This window comes from Glycine soja, chromosome 7 (assembly GCF_004193775.1).
Source record: "Glycine soja cultivar W05 chromosome 7, ASM419377v2, whole genome shotgun sequence".
In the NCBI taxonomy this organism is placed as follows: Eukaryota; Viridiplantae; Streptophyta; class Magnoliopsida; order Fabales; family Fabaceae; genus Glycine; species Glycine soja.
The window spans coordinates 7,769,812-7,790,743 of NC_041008.1; the positions used below are offsets into that span (position 1 = coordinate 7,769,812).

The 20,932-nt window shown below is 31.8% G+C and overlaps 2 protein-coding genes across 3 annotated transcripts; both read right to left on the bottom strand.

Moving 5' to 3' along the window:
• Positions 1–808: 808 nt before the first annotated feature.
• LOC114419177 (cytochrome P450 704C1-like) lies at positions 809–11,539 on the bottom strand. Of its 2 annotated transcripts, none has more exons than XM_028384822.1 (6): positions 11,185–11,539; positions 3,815–4,030; positions 3,445–3,723; positions 2,896–3,216; positions 2,113–2,316; positions 809–1,203 (listed from the first exon to the last, which is right to left on the bottom strand). In XM_028384822.1, exons 1-6 carry the CDS (start codon positions 11,491–11,493, stop codon positions 1,015–1,017), a joined length of 1,518 nt encoding a protein of 505 aa, XP_028240623.1. In that variant the 5' UTR covers positions 11,494–11,539; the 3' UTR covers positions 809–1,014. The 2 variants fall into 2 exon arrangements, with proteins under 2 accessions (XP_028240623.1, XP_028240622.1); XM_028384821.1 differs by having other exon boundaries at positions 3,433–3,723.
• Positions 11,540–15,381: 3,842 nt separating this feature from the next.
• LOC114418531 (cytochrome P450 704C1-like) lies at positions 15,382–20,137 on the bottom strand. Its single transcript, XM_028383942.1, has 6 exons — positions 19,706–20,137; positions 17,637–17,852; positions 17,251–17,541; positions 16,714–17,034; positions 16,112–16,315; positions 15,382–15,775 (listed from the first exon to the last, which is right to left on the bottom strand). The coding sequence occupies exons 1-6, from the start codon at positions 20,015–20,017 to the stop codon at positions 15,587–15,589; spliced, it is 1,533 nt and encodes a 510-aa protein (XP_028239743.1). The 5' UTR covers positions 20,018–20,137; the 3' UTR covers positions 15,382–15,586.
• Positions 20,138–20,932: the final 795 nt, after the last annotated feature.

Consider the following 20,932-nt stretch of genomic DNA (forward strand, 5'->3'; position numbering starts at 1 on the left):
ACTATTAGGAAAATAGAATGAAGTTATAACACTCCTGTTTGTAAGCATTATGGTTGCATCTCTATGCTTCAGAGACATCTTGTCACATGTAACAACCAACGCTGACCGGTTACCACCGTAGTATTAGGTTAATAGATTTAGTATAGGGCTCCCCCAGTTGAGCTGAATTATTAATACTAACAAGGTTTTGACTGAGGTTTGAGTCAATACAGTTTTGTTCTCTATTTGTTTTATTATGGATGAAAATATCATAGCCCTTCTTTCTTGTAATACTTTCAGATGTAATTCCCGCCTTAAAATATTTTGTTTATATTAATAAAAATATTTCAATGGTTAATAGGTTATCCTTGATTTCAATTTCTGTTTGTTAAATAGTTTTAAAATGTCTTAAATTAGTGAAAAAAGCCAAATGGTGTTGGGATAAGGGGTACGCATAACTAGTCAATGAAGTGCGTGTTCTAGTTTCTAAGTATGTTTTGAATGAGGGCATATTTGTATAGGGAATGTCAGTGTATTCCAAGGTACACTTGTTTTTAAGTCAAATGTTTTGGATTTAATTTCTTACCCTAGGACTCTCAAATGGGACACGAGATTTTTCATGGCTTCTTTTGCTGTACAACAATTTTTTCCAGGGATTCCCCTTGTTAGAAATGAAAAAAATATTGGAGAGCTATTCATATTGTCATGTGTTTGAGAATTCCTAATTCTACTCATTTTTTCTATAACTTAATCTGTAACTAAGAAAAAGATACGCGAGAGAGAGAGGTGAGATAAGATAAATAATGTGATAAAGGGAGATAGGAAGAAAAATATGAATTATAAGTAAATATTCCTAAAAATGTTGCAAGAATAAAATAGCTGTGTTTATTTGTTACCTATTTAACAGGAGACCTTCTGGTTCAATCTGCTTTTCTTAATAATTATTTCAATAACATAGAATAAATACATTATTAACTTAGTTGAAAACAATAACCTTCTTTTCAGTAGATTTTGGATTGTTCCAAAAATCATCTTCTAATCCCTGTATCTGTGGAATGCCTTGATTTCTAGACCTCCATCAATATGAAGAGTTATCATGGTCTTGTAACTGACATTTTTTTTCTCATCATTCAATTTAAAGTGGAAACAGCCTAACAAAACTGCTGAGAATATCTTCATCTGTCTATAAGCATACTCCTTTCCTAGACAAATCCGAGGACCAGCCTGCAGATGAATGAAAATTCAATTTAAGTTTACTGTACTAGCACACCAATGCTTCTTCAAAGAAAATATGCATGCATGAGTTTGACCATGTGCCCAGTTACATTTTTACCTTCTTCGCCTCTATTAGTTACTTAAAGAAACCAATATTAAATACTTTTGATTTTCATGATGTTAAATGTTTATATATTTTTTAAAAAGTTTAATTGATATGTTCGGTCCATAAACTAATAAAAAATTATCATTGATATGAATTTTAAAAGTTATTATAAAAATCAACAATCATACGTGATAATTTGTAATTGGATAGCGATGTAAAACTCTTTTATAACACCAATGCATGGATTATTTGCTCTTTTTTTAATTCTTCGGCATGATGTGCCTAATGCCAAGTTAACAAAACCCTAAGAATATGTTTGGATAGAGAATTTTAACTGAGAAAAGTAATTTATCAGAGGATTTGAATTTCTGTAATCTAAAATTCATTGTTTGAATATTTTTTTGTGAAGAATTTAAAATTTTGGAATTTTAAAACAGAATTTTAAACAACTAAAAATCTGGAATTTCAATTTCCTTCTAAAAGGTGAGAAATTGAAATTTTCTTCTTACAGTCTTCTTCAAGAAACACCGTATGAGATTGTGGAACATCGATCGGGTCTGAACATAGAAGAACACGTATAACTAACACACTAATTATATCTTTTTTTTTTTTCATTCATTTTTTTTCACCCTCATAATTTTAACTTTTTTTTATCCAAACACAAAATTTTGAAAATAAAAGAATTTGAATTGAATTATTTGAAATTCATAGAATTTTAAATTTCTCAGAATTTTAAATTCTTTCATCCAAATACACACTCTTCAGTAAATATAAATGTCTAATGTCCTATCCAAAAGTGCAAAACTACTAACCTGAAAAGCTGTAAACTTGAAAGGGCTCTCTGGCTTAAAAATGCCATTCTCATCAAGCCATCTTTCTGGTCTAAAATCCTCTGCATCATTACCCCAAATAAATTTCATCCGACCCATTGCATAAGGTTGGTAAGATACCATGTCTCCTTTATTTACACTATACCCATCTGGTAATGTATCATCAGAAAAACAAATCTTTGCATCCTGCATGAAATTAAGGAGTACGAGACTTAGAATGTATTAAATCTACAGGCACATCAATTGCCCAACAATAAAAGCTCAATCTTGGGAATTTAAATCACATGAAAGCCACTGGGCAGGGGTGCGGTGTTGCCTTTGCCATGTGTTTACTATTTTAATTACGATGATAATAAATCAACTGAGGGAACCTCAAAACTTGATAATTAAGTTCATCAATACTCCTTAGTCCTTACCAAGTAACTTAGAGGTGTGTGTAAATAAGAAACATATCTAATGAGAATTTTATACTTTTATTCATAGGATTTGAACTCAAATTCTAGAGGATTTATCACAACTCAAGCACACAGCAACCAACTGAGGTAGACATGCTCGATATATCTAATGAAAATATGATATCATTATTTTAGTGAGAGCGATTCTAAATGCTTGATCTTGCACTAGAAATCAAATTTAAAACATCAAGTCTTGTATCCTTTAGAGGTGTCTTTAATTCTAACCATTTTTATGCAAGCAGGAAAAGTGGTCAATATTTGTTCCTACTGCATCCAATGATGATGAGGTCAACTTCAAAATTAACCTTACCACAGGAATTACTGGATAAAGTCTGAGAGTTTCAGTAATTGCTGCATGGAGATAGTTCATCTTTTCAAGAGCTTCATCCGTAACAGTAGACACAAACTCAGTATAGCTAGTAATTGTTTCTGTGTTTGTTGCTTCTTTTACTTCTTCTGCTGCTTTTTCTTGAACAGAAGGATACTTACATAACATGTACATGAACCAAGAAAGTGTGCCTGCTGTTGTGTCTCTCCCAGCAACAACAAAGTTTAGAATTATATCTCGTAAATATGTTGAATCACATCCCTTCACTTGCAGAAACCTTGACAGAATATCTTCTCGTTTACCCTACACATGCAAAGCACAAATGCATTATATATTAATGGCCAATCAAGTGAGAGGTTAAAAGAGTTAATCTTGGTCTTACAGCCATACATAAATGGTCAAACTTTTTTACTTAAGCTTAATCTTAACCATCCATTTTGGTTGTAGAGTTAAGGTTAACTCCGGTCATGCTGTCACATTTCACCCTATTTTAATATAGCTTGTATGTAAAAGACTTACATCAGTATCTACCTTTGAAGTCTGCATTTGCTGAATTCTTGTGTTGATTAGCTTAAAAACAAATTCCATTACAACCTCAGTGTTCTTTTTTAATCTGGCCTCTGATCCAATATTCAGAAATTTCTTTATCTTCCAAAAGACATCAACATAACGATAAAGGGTCAGTGCACTGGAAGTATCAAAAGCATCCGCAAAAATCTTCCCTTCTTGATTTGATCCACACATGCTGTCAAGTTCCGTTCCAAATGCAACATGGAAAATTGAATCCAGTGTTGATTTCATTAAAAGGTCCTATATAAATTATTGAAGGAAGTTAACATGCAAACCAAGTAGATGAAAGAAGGCAATATGATAGTATCTTTCAGAACATATATTAACTCACTTGTATTTCCAACGTATTATTAGAAGTCGCAGCTTCAGACACTATGTTTGCAAGTTTTGCTGCATTCTTTCTGAATATTGAAATGCTGAAATCCCTTAACATCTTGGTGGAGAATTCATGACTTAACAACTTCCTTTGTTCTCGCCATTTCTTGCCATCAACAGCGAAAATCCCATCACCTACTAAATCCTTCAAATTGTGGTAGTTGTACAAACCCTGCACAAAAATTTGAAGGAATAAAATTGAAGCCATTAGGCCAAACATTTTTAAGAATCAAAAATCCCTTTATGCTTTGTTAATTAATCAAATAATATTGTGCCCTTGCCAGCCAACTTCATCTTATTATTTTCAGAATTCTCTGTTTATGCTCTTTGTATAGTAGTCTTCACATATCTATATTAATCAAAAAGGAAATTTCAATTTGAAGGGCATCATTTTTAAGTAATCTCCACACAAAAGCAGGCTGGAGGCCCTAAATCTCCCCTTCATAACCATCAATTCAACAGTTTTCATAACATGCAGACAGTGCTTTGATTTTCGGTCCTATTACATGTGCTGTAAACTATTAGAGAAGGATATAACTACTCTAATCATTTTAGGAAAAGGTAACCACAAGAAGAACCATGAATAGTAGTACAGCTATATATGTTTCATATCATGTGATTTTTTATAAAGTTGGCAAATTGGTATCAAAATCTGTATTAGTTCAGAACTTCAAATGCATTACTTTTTAAAACAACTTAAGATATTAACATTAAAAATCAATACCTATTCCCTAGTACATTGATAATTTTAAGGTACTAATAAGTTCTATTTTATATTTTTTTCATTTCATAACCCATACTAGCTCATAAAATAAAGGCATGTGTGTGTTTGGTTAAGCCTTTATGGCATTCCTCTGATGCACGTTCAACGAAACTTTGCTCACATAGCTCCGTTGTCTGTTGAACGTGAAAAAATGCATAAGCAAACACAGCTAGAATAGTCAACTTGGTGCCTGAAATTATATGACAGTTGCAAATTAGTCCTTAAATGTTAATAAACTAAAATATTAAAATGTCCCTGAAAGCAGCTTCTGTCTTTTACATATGTCCTTCATTTCACATAGGTCCATGCATGCTATCATTAAAATGCAATTTAGTCCTTGCAAATAAGGAGTAAAATTTATTTCAATGATAACATACAGGGACCTATCAGAAACAAAGGACTAATGTGAAAGACAAGCTACTGTTAAGGACTTTTATTTTTTACTTTATTTGAATTCAGGGATTAACTTAGAACCGTCATACACTTTCATGGCCAAATTAACCATTCAGCCTAAAATTACTCATAAGGGATCTTAAATCAACCAAAATAAATCATATTGTTGATCCAACCTGGCAACAACAATAACAAAATTGCCTTTCCCCACTAGATCGGGTATGCTAGACTGCTACATGGATAAAATCATAAATCTTCTCTGTGAACAGATGATTGACCTCTGAATGTTTTTTAATGGTTTCGTATATAGTTTTTCTCTGTCTCCCTCTAAATCTTTGTTAATGCTATAGTAGCAATTGTACTACCCTTGATTTAACCTACTCTCCTTACTAAGGCTTCTCCAAGCATATCCAAACCACTTAAGATAAGTTTCTTCTGTCTTTTTTACCAAAGTTACCACCTAAGTAGAACAGATTGTTGACCTGAAGGACATGAAACTATTTTCCAAAACATCAGTATTAGACCCCGTTTCACTTTGAAAATCAGAAGAATCCTTCAATAATTTTAGTTGGCTTCTCTATTTTTTCATATATGGCATCAGGAAAACAGTTACCCTCAGCACAACAGATTTGACAACACTATGGAGGTAAGTGGCAACTCACCACTTTCATATAAACAACTCTAACAAATAGAACAGACCCTTGTAACTTTTGCAGCCATATCATCGTCAGAAACACTCATCTACATAATAGAATTATTATATCCTCCTATAAATGTATGTATTTAAATAAATAAATAAATGTCTATATTTAATGTTTTGAAAACTTATCCAATATTTTCTATGGAATTAGCTTATAGGAAAAACAATGAATTATACTTCTGGATAAATTAAAATTAGATTATGAATAAATTAAAATCAAGTTCTGAATAAGCTAAATAAGAGCATTTAAATGGTAAATTTTAAATTGAGATTTGAAATTACTTTTTTTAGACCCCTTAGTGTCATCATGTAGGATGGAAGATCTTTTAAGATGTCTTCCATTTTTTCTTTTAGTGGTAAATCTCATTTTAGGGTTTTAAATAACTTTTAATAGATTTTACATGGATTTCACTTTGAAATATTTTATTTAAATATTTATTAAATTAAATATAATTAATTCAGTAACTAAAAAAAATTATAAATATTAGGAAATAGAAAAATAAATATAAATTTAATTTTTATTTATGATTAAATATTAAACAAATAAAAAATACATAAAGAATTGAGATTGACAAGAATGAAAATAAAAATTGTATGCACAAATTTTTTGCACTAAACCAATTATAGGATGTAATGTGTGTAACAACTATTTTTTTTTAATTATAACAGTCATTGTGCAAGCTTTTTTTGTTGAGTGACAATACATATTAACGTTCACTTCCTCTCACCAGTTTTTTTTTTTTTTTACTTTTCGTTCTCTGTCACATTCTCCTCTCCTTCCTCCCTGTCCTCACATTTTTTCTTCTTTCTTCCTTTCAGTTCTCCTTTGCTCTGTCTCCTCATGTTTTCCTTTTTCTTTCTTCTTTCTTCTCACCCTTGTTCCTCTCTCTCCTTTTTCTAACATTTATTTTTCTTCTCTCTCCTCGTCACCCCTCTGCATGACCCAACCCCTTCACCTCCTCCGTGATCCCCCCTTCCCCTCCATCGCGACCCCCCCTCCCCCCTTTGCTGGTATGTTAAATTTTTTGGTTTGTTTTTTTTTGGTTGATTTTTTTTTGTTGGTTTGTTTTTTTTTTTTGGTTTGTTTTTTCTTCTTCTTCATCATGTTCTTTGGGTTGTTCTTCATCTCGCATTTTGCAAACTGTCAATATTCATCTTTTTTTTTTGAAAGCTAAGTAAATCTTTAGAGCATCTTTAATGTTAGATGTTGAGTTCAAGATCTGGTCTTGTGTGAATCTCCCAATAAAAAGGCACTAGAGATCTCCAGGGTGGAGAATATGTTCTTCTACAAGCAAGAACTTTGAAGATCTTTGACATATCTAAAAACACAAAAAATATTTTTAAAAAATAGAAATAAGCGAGAAGAATCAAGGTCATTGAAGAAAAAAACAACAGAAGAGGAAGAACAAAAACAACAAGAAGGTCACAGATGATCACGACGAAGGGTCTCAGACGGTCATGACGGAAGGCCGCAAAGGGGGAAGGAGGAAGGGGGAGGGGGCCGCAGAGGGGAAGGAGAGGTCGTTACTGCAAAAAATGGGAGGGGGGAGCCACAAGGCCAGGGAAGGGAGAGGGTGTAACATCCCAATTTTTCGTAAATAAATTTAAAAAGCTTTTTAGTAAAATAAATAAATAAATAAATATATAGAGAGCAAATAATAGGCTGAGTATCCTAGGTATAAATAGTTATGTTAAGTCTGCCTCCTTTGGCCTCATTTTCGATTTTCCCCTTCTCTCAAAACCCTTTCTTTTTCCCGCAGCCCACCAAATCAGTCTCAGAAAAACGACGATCTCGAACCCGTTCACCGTTGGATCGTCGTGAAATTTGATTATCATGTTCGAAACACAATTCCGAGCATTCTCACCGTTGGGAATTTCGATATCATGTCTGAAATGAGAGAAACACCCTTCGCATTGTAGCCTTTTTCTTTCCCGCAGAAACCCAGAGCTGTCTTGGTAAAACTACGATCCCGGTTTCGTTAACCGTAGGATTATTGTGAAATTTGGATATGTTGTTCGAAATTCAATTCCGCACGCTTCCACCGTTGGGATTTGCGAGATAATATTCGTGGAGGGAGAAAAAGGAATTGCATGAAGACAGTATAAGTGGAGGTTTCAATCTCTTCTCTGTCTCTCTGACGTTTGGGAATTCTATCGGAGCAGTCGGAGGAATAACTGAAAGAATTTCAGGGAACCGCTAGAGATGTTGCTATCCCTGGCTGAAGACACGTGAGTCCGCTCAGAGGTAAGGGATGAGTTATTCACAGTTGAGGATTAGTGAGAACATGTGTAGGGATCCTTAGAGGATTAAATTGGGGTTTTATTTTGAGATGTTTATTAAATTGCAATTTTTCCTTTATGATTATAAATAAAATATTGATGTCCTAATGAAAATTGCTTGATAAATTGTGCTCTTGATATTTGTATATTTCGACCTATGATTTTGATATAATTGTGTAATATTAGTTAAGGGGTTTTAGTCCTAATGTTGTGATAGTGTTTTATATAAATTGTTATATTGAGGATATGAAATGATGATTCAAATTGTGAGTATGTGATGAATTGTAGAAGAATATGTTGCTTTGAGATTATAATATTGTTATTGAGATTGAGTATAAGTGTAAAGTTGAACATGTGTTAATTTGTGAGATACGTGTAAATATGTGATGGTGGATTGTCACACTATGAGAAGTGAAATTGTGAATGAGTTCTAGTTGTGGATAAGTGTGTAGTTAACACTTGATGTGAAATTACTTGTGTTGTAAGCTATGAATTGTACAATAACCCGACCAGTGTTATCTTGAGAAAAGCGTTGATGCGCAGTGTTAAAGAGAAAATGTAGGTTTCCTATTTAGGAGCTAGTGTTAAATCATAGTGCGATTGTGTTGAACGTGTTTAAAACACGAGTGTAAGGTCGTGGGTATTGTATAATTCATGAGCAGTGTCTGCATGCAAAAATTATTTTAGGGGTTGGACCTGAATCAGGAGGGAGAGGCCCTGATGGACTCTTCGGAGTGTAGGCCTTGGGGGTCACCGGGTTTGAGTGCTCCTTTAAGCCTATGCTGATCTCATATGGTTGGAGCATTCTCGCAAAACATCGTGACCCTGACTGGTCTCCCTATGATCTTACTTAGTGAGAGTGACCTGACAAACACATTGTGTGGTGTGTCTTGTTATGTACTCCTAAGCGCCCCAGGGTGGTTTTTCACTGACATGGTACCACATTGCATATAGGATTGAGTCTTAGCATAACTATTGCATATGCTTGTTAATTGATGTGTTATTATATCTTGATCGAAGTGTGGGATTCTTGTGTAATGTGATTGATAATTGAAAAGTGAATTTTGAATGATGAAGTGGTGAAGTTACGTGAGCTATGTTTAAGCAAGTGGTATCTCATTTATATAATATGTATATTTAATTGTCTTGTTTTTCTATTAGCTAGGAATGTGATAACTCACTCCCTGTGTGTTGTTGTGTTTGGATCCTGTGATGATCTTGAACTTGTGTTCGGGGGAGCAGATGAATAGGTGGATGACTATGAAGAACCTCATGCTAGAGGACACGGGAACACCACGCTCTGATAGGATGTGACATTAGGATATAGGTTCTATATTAATTGTATGAGACTTATATGATTTTCTTTGAGTCGAGATGACTTTATTCTTTATTTGGACAAGTTTGAATATGATGTAGAAGAAAGTGAATGTGAGCCTTTTATCCATTTGAAAAGCTTGTATTTAAAAATGTTTTAAAAATACTTTTAATTAATATTTGAATTTTTATTCCTTTATTAATATATATGTGAGGGGTAGAGGGTGTCACAGAGGGAGGCTATGAATGCATGAAAGGAGGGGGACGAGGCGTGAAATAGAGCGGAGGGAGAAGGAGGAAGGAGGCAAATTGACCAAACTAGGTCCCTTTTAGAAACTTATTCCTAAAAGGGGGTTGTTTTGAAACTTTTTCCTAGGGGGTCTGTTTCTGGAGGGGACTCGCCAATGGAATTGGCGAGTTGGACACGTGGCGGCACCTGGTGGACTCGCCAGTGGAGTTGGCGAGTTGCTGTCCACGTGGCGGGTCTCGCCATTCGTACTGGCGAAATGCTTTTTTACGGAATTTTTTTTTAACTTCAAATGGGTATAACTTTTGATAGGAATGTTCGTTTGAGGCCCATAATATGTCAAAATGCTCGAAATTGAATGAAGAATCCCTTGGCAAATTCCCGAAGGGGATTTGGTCAATTCATGTTTCCAAAAAATGGATTTAAGATTCAATCACCCATTTTTTTAATCTTAAATCCTATTTTTGAGCTACTTAGAGGCGTTTTTTGGAAAAATGAGTTGACCAAATCCCCTTTGAGAATTTTCCAAGGGATTTTTCATTTAATTTCGAGCATTTTGACATATTATGGGCCTCAAACGGACATTCCTATCAAAAGTTATACCCGTTTGAAGTTAAATATTTTTTTCCGTAAAAAAGCATTTCGCCAGTACGAATGGCGGGACCTGCCACGTAGACAGCAACTCGCCAACTCCACTGGCGAGTCCACCAGGTGCCGCCATGTGTCCAACTCGCCAACTTCATTGGCGAGTCCCCTCCAGAAACAGACCCTCCCAGGAAAAAGTTTCAAAACAACCCCCTTTTGAGAATAAGTTTTTAAAAGGGGCCTAGTTTGGTCAATTTTCCGAGGAAGGAAAAGAAAGAAGAAGGTGGAGGAGAGAGGGAGTGACAAGGAGGAAAAAGAAAAAAAAAATATGAAAGGTGAGGAGAAGAAAAGAAAGATAAAAAATAAAAAGTGGGATTGGAATGAGGGAGGGAATGTTGGGGAAATAAAAAAGGAAGTGTGAGGAAGCGTGGTGGAGGGTTGTGGTTAGGATGGGGGAGAAAAAATAATTAATTTAACAAATAATTAAATAAATATTAAAAAATATAGTTCACGTGGGATCTATAAAAAATGATCTAAGATCTCAAGATGAGATCTAACACAAAGAAAAAATAAGATAAATCTTAAGAGATATTTCATCGTGATATCATGGGATTCACCAAAAAGTGGTGTAAGATTCCAATTCTAGATCTATCACTAAAAATACTCTTATGGCTCAAGAATTATATCTACACTAAAGATCTTAAGGGGTGTTTTATTACTAGATCAGGAAAAGATCGGATCTTGAGCTTAAGATCTATCCCTAAGATCCATCATTAATAAAGATGCTCTAAAAGAATTTCTATAAAAGTAACTTATGCATAAAACTAACTTTAACTTATCATAAAAATTTAATTTAATTTATTTTCTTCTTCTATCATTAGTATTCATTGGTAAATTTATCCTAACATACTAATAAATAAGAAAATTAGTGAAAAGATTTGGTCGAAAATTTAGAATTATTTATTCACATTAGTTATCTATTCATCCCCAAAAAGTGAAAGTGAATGTACCAAACAATTAATCCATATATTAACAAATATCTACCTTTCCATAGTTCTCAAAATTGGTTTTGAGAATATACTCAACATTAGTTGGTTCAGAAGTGTAAACCTCATATCTGAAAGGGTTGAACAACCTGTAAGTCCTGTGCTTGGCAGCAAGATAAGTCATGTAATGGTGCAGCCTGTTGAAGTTCAGCATCTGATTGAAGATGGTGCCAGCAACAGCGTGGTACTTCTTTTTACTATGCCTTTTGTTCAGTTTTCTGAACAGAACTTGAACCATCAAAAGAGTCAAAGATGCAGACAAAGCTGCAAAGAAATAAGGATTTGAAAGGAAAGTCAAGGATGGCATTGGGAAATAGGGAAGTTGTAGTGCTACTAGTGTCTTCTTTTAGGATACCAGGATAGGAGTCTATTTAATGAAGGATATGAGGTGGTAACGGCCTTATGGTATTAAGCGCTCCTCAAATTAACAAAAAAAAAAAAAACATTTGGTTAAATTAACTTTTTTTTCCTTATTTTACTTATTAGGTTCATTTTTTAAAATTTCAATTAGTTCTTTATTTTGTAAAATAGATTTAATTTGATCTTTTTATTTTTAAAAGTTTCAATTAGGCTCATATTTTTAAAATAGATTCAGTTTGGTCACCAACAAATTGTTAGTACGAGGGATTTTGACTTTAGTTTCCTTGTGAATCAACAGTTGGAAGGGAACCTCACTAAGTGTGTGTTTGGGAAAGTGTTAGCAAAATTGATTTTGAATGAAATTGATTTTGTAAAATTAAAATTTAATATAAATTTTGGATCCAACGCAAAAGTTACTCAAAGTTGTTTCAACCTATAAGCAATTCTGAATTTTTCTCCAACCTAAAATATAACATGTGAAAATATATTTAAAATCAATTATGGGCTCGGAATCAATTTCCTACACTAAACCAAACACACATTAAAAGTAGTCACTTGAGTTTCTCTCAACGAAAATTAATCATCCACAAAGTTATTAAATACTCCTACCAATAACATGATTAAAAAAAATTAATTTGATCCCATTTTAAAGTAAATTTAAACTGTTTTTTTGATAAAAAAAAAGTCCAAATCTAATAAAAAAAATGAGACCAAATTAAACCTACTAAATAAATTAAGAAACAAAAAAGTAATTTAACTTATTTTTTTAATCATATCATAAGTGTTATATATATATATATATATATATATATATATATATATATATATATAAATTATTGATCAATCTATAAAAAATTTAGTTAATTACTTTTAATAAAGTTTCTTCTCTCACGTCACATTTTATTCATCTTCAATACCTGGACTTAAAAACTTGTATAAAAGAATTTAGGTTTAATGCATATGTATTAATCTATTATATGTTAATTATTTTAATTTTCTCTTAATAATATAATTTATTGTAAGAATATTTTACTAATAAAATTTGTATAAAAACAATTACAAAAGCCTAATTAGCTCATGTGATGACTGCACCTCGACTTCATTGTCTAACCATTTGTTTCTTGTTTTCAAGGATTCTTTATGGGTCATGTACGGAGTTCGGCTGGGAGTTGGGTGTTCAACTAACTGTACTTTGTACGGGTCCCATTAAGGGCTCTTGCTGTTTACACCTCTAATTCTTTTAAGTACACTCTCATAATCTCTTTTTACCTCTAAATTACCCATTATATCTTTTTCTTAAAGAAGTATATCCATTTTTCTTATTCTTTATGGGTCATGTATTTCCATAATTATATATATTTATTCAAAAAATGTATCTCCAAAACTATGATTCATAATTCCGAAGATATATTTCTGGAATAGATATATATTTTTCAATAAAATATTACTTAAGAATTATGATGGTTGACAAAAAATTTAAAAAATAATAAAAATAAGCATTTGTCTTATATTCATGTTTGTTGGTCTTGTTTTTATCTTATTATTAGTATTCTTTAAATTCTATCTAAAATTTATTTTTGTCTTATCTTTAATATTCTTAAAACCCCGATTTTAAACTATCTTCAATATATTCATTAATTAATACTTTGATTTCATCATTATTATATAATATTTTATGTTCTTCATGTGACATTGCCTTTATGGGTCGTTCTATGGGGGTTGGGTGTTCAACTAACTGTACTCTATATGGGTCCCCAATTAAGGGTTCTTGCTGTTTACACTTCCTTTTTCTCTAAGTACACTCCCATAACCCCTTTTTACCTTTGAATTACCCATTATATTTTTTTCTTAAACAAATACATCATTTTTGCTTTCCATAAATGTGTTTTCGAAATTACATATATTTATTCCAAAAATATATCTTCAAAATTACGATTCATAGTTCCGGAGATATGCTTCTAGAATAGGTATATATTTTTCAATAAAATATTACTTAAGAATTATGATGGTTAACAAAAAATTAAAATAATAATAATAAATGTTTATCTTATATCCATGTTTATTAGTCTTATTTTCATCTTATCTTTATTATTCTTAAAATCCTAATTTTAAATTATCTTCGATGTATATTCATTATATAATAATGTATTTCCATCATTATTATACAATATTTTGTGTTCTCTTTTATGTGGCATTGTTGGTTGTTCAACTAACTGTACTTTGTAAGGGTCCCCGATTAAGGGTTCTTGTTGTTTACACCTTCTTTTTCTAAATACACCTCCATAACTCATTTCTACCTCAGAATTACCTATTATATCATTTTTCTTAAAGAAGTACATCCTTTTTGCTTTTTAGAAATGTGTTTCTAGAATTACATATATCTATTGCAAAAATGTATCTCCAGAACTATGATTCATAGTTCCGGAGATATGCTTTTGGAATAGGTATATATTTTTCAATAAAATATTACTTAAGAATTAAGATGTTTGAAAAAAAATAATAAACGTCATCTTATATCCATATTTGTTAGTCTTATTTTCATCTTAACATTAATATTCTTTAAATTTTATCTAAAATCTTATTTTATCTTATCTTTATTATTCTCAAAATCCTAATTTTAAACAATCTTTACTATATATTCGGTATAATATTGTATTTTTATCATTATTATACAATATTTTATGTTTTCCTACATGTAACATTGCATTTCAAGACACGTTTATTACTAATTTCATGTGATGAGAATGAATGAACACACATTGCCAACAACTTTTTCTTGTAATTAAGGTGTATAACATATGAAGTTAGTGATGAACGTATCGTGAAACACATTGTCACATGAAGGAAAACATAAAATATTGTATAATAATAATAAAAATACAATATTATATAATGAATATATGGTGAAAATAATTTAAAATTAGGATTTAAAGAATAATAAAGATAAGATGAAAATAAGATTTTATATTTGATTTAAATAACACATGATAAAATAAAAAATAAGACTAACAAAAATGAGTGTAAGATAAGAGTTTATCATTTTTTTTTAAATTTTTCATCAACCATCTTAATTCTTGAGTGATATTTTATTAAAAAATATATACCTATTCCAAAAGTATATCTTTAAAACTATGAATCATAGTTTGAAAGATATATTTCCATATTGGATATATGTAGTTTTGAAAATACATTTCTAAGAAGCCAAAGGGGTGTACTTCTTAAAGAAAAAGGATATAATGGGTAATTAAGGTAGAAAGGGGATATGGGGGTATACTTAGGAAAGAAGATGTGTAAATAGTAAAACCCCAATTAAATTATCCAATAGCGAAGGTCCATCAACGGTGCCGTAATTGTACTTTTTTAAGGATAGTGATCCTTGGGAGTTGCTGGTGGCACTACAAATGTGGGTATCTTTTAATCATATCCCAAAATTATCGTTTTGATGGAAACACAATAGAGATATATTTTTGTTGCTTAAATGCAAGTAAAAAAAACAAAATATAATGAAAACACAATTTTCTTGTACAAGTGTGCAACAAAAACATGTTTCCATCATAATAAAACAAAATATAATGATAAAGCAAGATAATAAGGAAAAATGAATGCCAAGAAAATAATGCATAAAATAGTATTTCTTTGTTACCTATTTTGCAGGAGAATTTCTTTTCCAATTTATTTTTCTTCTTATTCCAACCTCAAATTCACATGCATCGTTAGAATTTTCGTATTTGAGGTATTATTTGCTTAGGCGTTGAGTCGATCATCATGATTTTGTCCTTGTAAAAGATACCTCGATGGATTAAGAGGAGAAGGTGTATATAAATAACTCATGATCTTGACTTCTAAACAATGCAAAACTTTATAGCTATCGAAACACTTCTTAATAATTATTTTAATAACATAGAACAATATACATTATTAACTTAGTTGAAAACAATAACCTGTCAACAACTCATCTTTGACTTTCAAATACACTTTCATTCTCTTTTGTTAAACTACTTTGAGGTTTTCACTAGAGTTTGGATTGTTCCAACAATCTTTTAATCCCTGTATCTATTAAAGGCCTTGATTTCAAGACCTTCATCAATATGAAGATTTATCATCGTTTTGTAGGTGACATTTTTCTTCTCATCCTTCAATTTGAAGCGGAAACAGCCTAACAAAACTGCTGCAAATATCTTCATCTGTCTATAAGCAAACTCCTTTCCTAGGCAAATCCGAGGACCAGCCTGCAGATAATTGAAAATTCATTCAAGATTACTTTACTAGCACCCCAATATACACACATACGAGTTTGACCATAAGCATAATTGCATTTTTACTCCCCTTGGCCTCTATTAGTTTTCTAATGAAACCAATTTTCAATGCTTTTTGATTTTCATGATATTATTGTTAAATGCTTATATATTTCTTCAATTCTTTAGCCTGATGTGCCTTGTGCCAAGTTAATAAAACCCTAATAAACATAAATGCCTATAATAGCACACTGCACTCCAAAGCTTATATATTCTTAGATGCTTATAATAAGCATAAATGTCAAATGTCTTGAGCAAAACTCTACTAACCTGAAAAGCTGTAAACTTGAAAGGGCTCTCTGGCTTAAAAATGCCATTCTCATCAAGCCATCTTTCTGGTCTAAAATCCTCTGCATCATCACCCCATATAAATTTCATCCGACCCATTGCATAAGGTTGGTAAGATACCATATCTCCTTTATTTACACTATATCCATCAGGTAGTGTATCATCAGAAAAACAAATCTTTGCATCCTGCAAGAAATTAAGGAGTCTAACATTTATAATGTATTTCATCTACAGGCACATCAAATGTACAACAATAATAAGGGCATGTTTAGATGCACACCGCCAAAAAAAAGGACATGTTTAGATAAGCTTATCCAGAATCACTTTTAGGAGAAGAAAAAATGAATAAAAAAATTAATCGAGTTTCTCCATAAGCTAAAATTAACTTGTGTATAAGCTAATTTGTAGAAGCTTCTCATACGGCTTCTCTAAAAGATAATTTTTAACTTGTGCTTAAGCTAATTTTGGCTCATGGTAGATCACATTTCATTTTTTTCTTCTTATTTTTTTCACCTAAAAGTGCTTTTGAATACGCCTATCCAAATAGGCCCTAAATCAATCTTGGGAATTTAATATAACCTTACCACGGGAACTGCAGGATAAAGTCTGAGAGTTTCAGTAATTGCTGCATGGAGATAGTTCATCCTTTCAAGAGCTTCATCTGTGACACTGTACACAAACTCATTATAGCTACTAATTCTTTTTGTGTTTGTTGCTTCTTTCACTTCTTCTGCTGCTTTTTCTTGAACTTCAGGATACTTACACAGCATGTACATGAACCAAGAAAGTGTGGCAGCCGTCGTGTCTTTCCCCGCAATAACAAAGTTTAGAATTATATCTCGTAAGTATGTTGGATCATATTCCTTCACTTGCAGAAACCTTGACAGAATATCTCCTCGTTTGCTCTACACATGCAGAGTGAAAAATGCATTATATTATGGGGACGCATCTAGTGAGAGGTTAGAGGAGTTAATCTTGGTTAAGCAATCAAACATAAATGGTCGAGATTGATTTACTTAAGTTGAATTTTGACCTTCCATTTTGATTGTATAATCAAGATTAACTCCTGTCAGACTCATATCTCATCCTATATAAATACACCTTATATGTAATAGACTTACACCAGAATCTCCCTTTGAAATCTGCATTTGAAGAATTCTAGTGTTGATTAGCTTGAAAACAAATTCATTTAAAATTTCAGTGGTCTTTCTTAATTTGGCCTCCGATCCAATATTCAGGAATTTCTTTATCTTCCAGAAGACATCAACATAACGATAAAGGGTTAGTGCACTGGAAGTATCAAAAGCATCAGCAAAAATCTTCCCTTCTTGACTTGATCCACACATGCTGTCAAGTTCAGTTCCAAATGCAACTTGGAAAATTGAATCCAGTGTTGATTTCATTAAAAGGTCCTGTATAATTATTGGAGCAAGTTAACATCTTAACCAAGTAGATTAAAGAAGGCAATATGATAGTATAGTATCCTTCAGAACATATATTAACTCACTTGGATTTCCAACGTACTGTTAGAAGTTGCAGCTTCAGACACTATGTTTACAAGTTTTACTACATTCTTTCTAAATATTGAAATGCTGAAGTCCCTTAACATCTTGGTGGAGAATTCATGACTTGATATCTTCCTTTGTTCCCGCCATTTCTCGCCATCAACAGTGAAGATCCCATCACCTAGTAAATCCTTCAAATTGTGGTAGTTGTATAAGCCCTGCAAAAAATTTGAAGGAACAAAATTGAAGCTATTAGACCAAACTCTTTTAAGAATCAAACAAACCCCTTTATGCCATGTTAATTGATCAAAAGGCCCATCTCAAAGTACTATCTATATACCTAATAACATTTTGTGCCCTTGCCGCCCAGCTTTATATTATTTATTATTTTCAGAAATCTCTGTTTAAGCTCTTTTTTTTTAGTATCCTCCACATTTTACCATATTAAAAATATGGCTTATGTGACACTGACAACCAAAGCAACAACTAATCTACCTTCAAAAGCAGGATGGATCAAGTTACCATGGCAAAAATTTGAAGGGCATCATATTTAAGTAATCTCCACACTAACAAGTAGGCTAGAGGTTCAGGATCTCCCCTTCATAACCATTAATTCAATGGTTTTCAAAAGCATACAAACAGTGTTTACTTTGATTTCCACTCCTATTACATGTTACATTATTTGAGCAGGATTTAACTACTGTAATCATTTCAGGAAAAGGTGTCCACAAGCAGAACCATGAACTGTGGTAGAGATATGTTTCATGTCATGTAATTTTTCACAAAGTTAGCAAATTGGTATCAGAATCCTAGCATAAGTATAAAACTTCCAATGCAATCCTTTTCTCAGTTTAATGGTTTTGACTGTTGTTTTTCTTGGTTTCCCTTAATGCTTTAGCCTACAGTTTTCTCAATCTGTCTCTGCCTCTACCTCCTCTCCTTACTAAGGCTTCTACATGTCATCTCCACACATGCCCATACCACCTAAGAGCATCTTTAATGGATTATCACATGTTGATTGGCTCTCACAATATCACATCATAATTAAGCAACTCATACACATTTTGCTCCAATGATACAGTTTTAAGCAATCCTTAAATGACAAGAAAATATCTTTTTAATCATAAGTCATCGTTGCTTATAGAAACAACCGAAACTTAATTTTAAATGACTCAACATGACATGTAGATCTCCTCCAATAGTAAAAAAAAACTAGGCAACAATATCTTAACATAGGCAACTTATTTAACAACTAACACTGAACTTGCTCTAAGGCAAGTTTCTGCTATATTTTTTACCTTAGCTTTTTTTCTCGATAAGTACTTTTTTTTATACCATGGTTACTACCGAAGTAGAACAGTACAAGATAAATCAGAAAAACCTTCAATAATTCTAGTTGGTTGCTCTAATTTTTCAAGTATGGCATCAGGAAAACAGTAACCAATCAGCACAACAGATTTAACAACATCAGAAATTCTAGAAGCTCTTCAATTCCTTGAACCCAACCCATTAAGGAGGTAGGTGGCAGGTGGCAACTCACGATTTTCATTTAAACTACTCTAACAAATGAAACAGACCCTTAAACTTTTGCATCCATATCATCCTCAGAAACACACACCGACAAAATAGGAATGTAATATCTTCTTATAAATCTATATAGTAATCTTTCTAATACTTCATGAAGAAAATATTAAATTAAAAAAAAATATATTCAATAGTTTTTGTAAAGTTAGCTTATAGACAAAAAAAATATAAAAGCAAAATAAATTAAACTCTTTTATAAGTTAAAAATCAGCTTTTGAAAAGGTTAAATAAGGGAACTTCTATAAAGTATTTTATAGATAAACTAATTTTAACTTATGATAAAAGTTTAATCATATTTTACGCTTTTTTCTGCACCTACAATTATTTATTGAGAAATTTATTTAAAGATACCCATAAATAAGAAGATCAGTACAAAGATTTGGTAGGAAAATTTAGAATTATTCATGTGCATAATAATCTATTCATCCTAAAAAAAATGACAGTCAACTTACGAAACAATTCATCTAGCAATGATTAAAGTACCTACCTTTCCATAATTCTCAAAATTGGTTTTGAGTATATACTCAACATTAGTTGGCTCAGTGGTGTAAACCTCATATCTGAAAGGGTTGAGCAGCCTGTAAGTCCTGTGCTTGGCAGCAAGATCAGTCATATAATGGTGCAGCCTGTTGAAGTTGAGCATCTGATTGAAGATGGTGCCAGCAACAGGGTGGTACTTCTTTCTACTATGCCTTTTGTTCAGTTTTCTGAACAGAAGTTGGACCACCAAAAGAGTCAAAGATGCAGACAAAGCTGCAAAGAAATAAGGATGTGAAAGGAAAGCCATGAATGATGGCATGCTTTGGTTTGGTTTGGTTCTTTGGTGAGCTAGGGAACCTGCCGTGCTAATGCGACCTTTTATAGTACTAGGAAATAGGAATAGGATTTAATGAAGCAGATAGAGAAGTTGGGTATACTGAGTCCATCATGTGCTGGTTACGCCACAATACCATTTTTTTAGTACTTACGACTATATCTAGACATCTACAAATTCACAAATTCTAATCTTTTAGTTTATATATTTATTTATTTTTTATTTTTCTCCTTCTATCAAATTATGTCATGTCACATAGCATATGGGTATTTATGTATATTTATTCTGTTTTTTTAAGAAACAGACTAATTTGATTTTGTAAGCAAAAGATTTTTTAATATCCGAAAGCTATTTGAGACTCAAGAATAAAAAAAGGCAAAATATATATAGGTATGATAAATGATATAATATGACAAAAAGAAAAAATGAAGAGAAATATAAATTATTAATGGAATATTTAAAATAAGTAAATGTTGAAATATCATCACTCTTTATAAACTATTGTTTTTGTTCTTGAAGGATATAGATGGTGATATTTGTTTCCTCCAATATTTTTAAAAATAAAATAGTCCTTGAATCTTTTTTCCAGTTGGACACGTTAGTCCTTCCACCCGTCTCATTCAATTATATTGACAAATTCTTCTCTTCTTATAGGCAATTTAGTCCCTAATAAAAAAAAGTAAATGATCACTTTTATTCTTAAAAATATAAGCTGATGACAATCTTTAAAAAACAAATAATATTGAAATAATTCTTGAAAGTGTGGAACATTAATTTAAATTTATACATGTGTTTCGTGTATCTATTTGTTACTAAATTATAATTATAATGTTTAAGGATTAATATAACATTAAGTTATAATTTAAATATTTTTTATAATATTTAATATAAAAATCAATA